At 35.5% G+C, this 2,543-nt stretch overlaps 1 protein-coding gene across 1 annotated transcript in view; it reads left to right on the top strand.

The window, feature by feature from the left end:
* Window positions 1–368, top strand: part of LOC125505211 (FMRFamide receptor-like) — a gene marked incomplete at its 3' end in the record, with an annotated part of 97,125 nt that extends 96,757 nt beyond the window's left edge. Inside the window, 1 exon segment of the mRNA XM_048668629.1 lies at window positions 4–368. Within this exon segment, the coding sequence (XP_048524586.1) occupies window positions 4–368 (365 nt within the window).
* Window positions 369–2,543: the final 2,175 nt, after the last annotated feature.

Below are 2,543 nucleotides of genomic sequence, written 5' to 3'. Positions count from 1 at the left end.
CAGAGTTTATCCTCACATTGCCGGTTTAGTGTACCCTTTGGCCACTATAATGCAGACTGCTTCTGTGTATCTCACAATGACAGTGTCTCTAGAACGCTACGTAGCTGTGTGTCATCCTCTAAGAGCTCGATCGCTATGTACATATGGAAGGGCGAGAATCTACCTTGTAGGAATAGTGATTTTCTCAGCACTTTACAATATCCCGAGGTTTTGGGAAGGCAAAGTGAAATCCGAGTGGGTGGGTGAATACAACACGACAATCTATTGTCCGATGCAGTCCACCTTTAGAGACAATGAGATTTATCAGACTGTGTACATCCACTGGCTCTACCTGATTTGCATGTATTTGCTGCCATTCCTTTCCCTGGCAATTTTGAATGCAGCCATCTACAGACAAGTAAGTGCAGATTTTACTTTTAGCTACCTACTTTTTTAAATGTACCTACGCAAAAGTTTTTTAAGTTTATGCCACCAAGCGACAGTTAGCACATTTTCATTATACATGAACGTTTAATGATCTGTATAGATTGTGCTTGAAAATCCAGTATTTAACGTAAATAGATTTGCTATTAAAAAAACTTCAGATTTAGGAACCATCTGATATCTATGGCGTTGCAGGAAATCGAATTAAATCATAAATTAGATTTTGTCGGAGTATTTTTGGGAAAATCTGTTTTGCATATTTTCAGCATTGGTAAAACTGCATTATTACGTGTAATAACCCAAAGCATTTAGACCAGTACCTTAATTTGACTTTTTCAGTTTCAAAATGTAGTTTTTCAATTGAATTCCCAAGGGAATGAAATACGAGTTTCATTACAAAACCACAATTTTTCCTGATACTTTTCAATTTCACTTTAAAAGCTCACTTTGAAACATCAGTTTTCATTGCTTACAAAAATAATTCGACCTTATGTGAACTACCACTGCGCTCAGAATGACTTCAACCATTAACACTTCAGTGGCGACCATTTTCACTTTCTTCGGCAACTTCGGTTTGACTATCTGAGAATTAATGTGCTTGTATTAAAAAAAACAAAAAGTTTTCCATATAAATGATGGGACCCCATTGGAGTATCCACAAAAAAGGTAAAATTTAACCATATTCGACATTTTTATACATTTCCAGTTTTGGGAAACATAATAAAATAATTAAATGAATTGAAACGCTAACTGATTCTTCAATCGAGTAGGTAAATTCTAGTCCGTGTAACAATGCGAATACTTTTAGTAACATAGCTGGTTAATTTATTAATTAATAGGAAAATTGAAAGTGCTACTTCAAGAGCTGCTACACTCAAGAAATAATCGCAACTTTTTCAGTTTTTCCGTACCATCCAAGAAGTTTTATTATGTAACGAGCGACGAAAACACGCACAAAATTGAAAGCTTTTATTAAAATAGACAGGGTAAGCTGCTGTTTTCCAGGGTCCCACTTCGAGAATGAGAAAGGTGACTAAAGTGACCAAGGGAAATAATTCAATCAACATCATACATAAAATTTTCAAACCAATTTTCTCATTTATTAAGATACAGATTAACGGAGAAAGGGTGTGTTCAAAATTTATTGTATGGATTCAATTTGTTCCCTTGGACGTTTCAGACATCCTTTTTGTTCCCGACGTGAGATCCTGTAAATTTTCCGTGTTGCCACAAATGATTTTATTGAAATTTCTACAAAAAATGCGGGTCCCTCACCTTCGGCATTTATTATTATTTCGATATAAAGAACGTAGAACACGAAATCCAATTATCGTAACCGGAGGATGTTATCTGAAACCCTTGTAAATAATATGCTTTCACATAGCGTTATATTTATTACCAACTTTTTTTATGGACTTGCAATCTTGCACATTTAGTTACAATTTTTATTTTAACCGGATAACAGCTAAACACTTAAAACATGGTAATTTAAATCATGCAAATTGTTTAGACTGGGCTAAATTGTCCAATCAATATCCACTCCTATCCCAAGATCTCCTTGATCCTAATGAAGGTATTGTCACTTTTACGAAAATTTCAGAAAAGGGTAATTTAGATGCCTGTATATTTAGATGCCTGTAATTTAGATGCCTGTAAAAATAATCTTTATTTCGTATAGAAAAAGGCTATCGACCCAATCGGTCTTTCTGCCCTTGAGTAGTACATATATGTCTTAGCCTAGCTTATTCTAAAATTAAGTCCTATTCCTAACACTGGTATAATTCAATCAGTGATAAAAAAAAATTCCCGGCCCACAAAACAAACAGGTCTTAGTCGTTAGTTCAGTTGCGTTTGTAGGTGTTCTAGTAAAGTATCTGTTGGGGTACGAAAACGGGAATGTTTTGCCCGTCTTGTTAGGCAAAGGGGATTCAGTATGGTCCAGTTGTGAGGGTTGTTTGTCCATTTTGTCTGTAAGTGTATTAGTCTTTCCGAAATTTTGGTCATGTTTGTGCGTTCATATAGTGGTTGGTTGGAAGGGTTGTGCAGGGGGTTTTGGGGGTGTCTTATTCGTGTTATTAGTCTTAGTGCAATTTGTTCAGTTGTTTGTACGTATCGTTTTG

Source organism: Dendroctonus ponderosae, unplaced genomic scaffold, assembly GCF_020466585.1.
Source record: "Dendroctonus ponderosae isolate FM_Combo_2020 unplaced genomic scaffold, Dpon_F_20191213v2 Dpon_F_20191213_7, whole genome shotgun sequence".
In the NCBI taxonomy this organism is placed as follows: Eukaryota; Metazoa; Arthropoda; class Insecta; order Coleoptera; family Curculionidae; genus Dendroctonus; species Dendroctonus ponderosae.
This window is presented reverse-complemented; position numbering and strand designations above follow the sequence as displayed.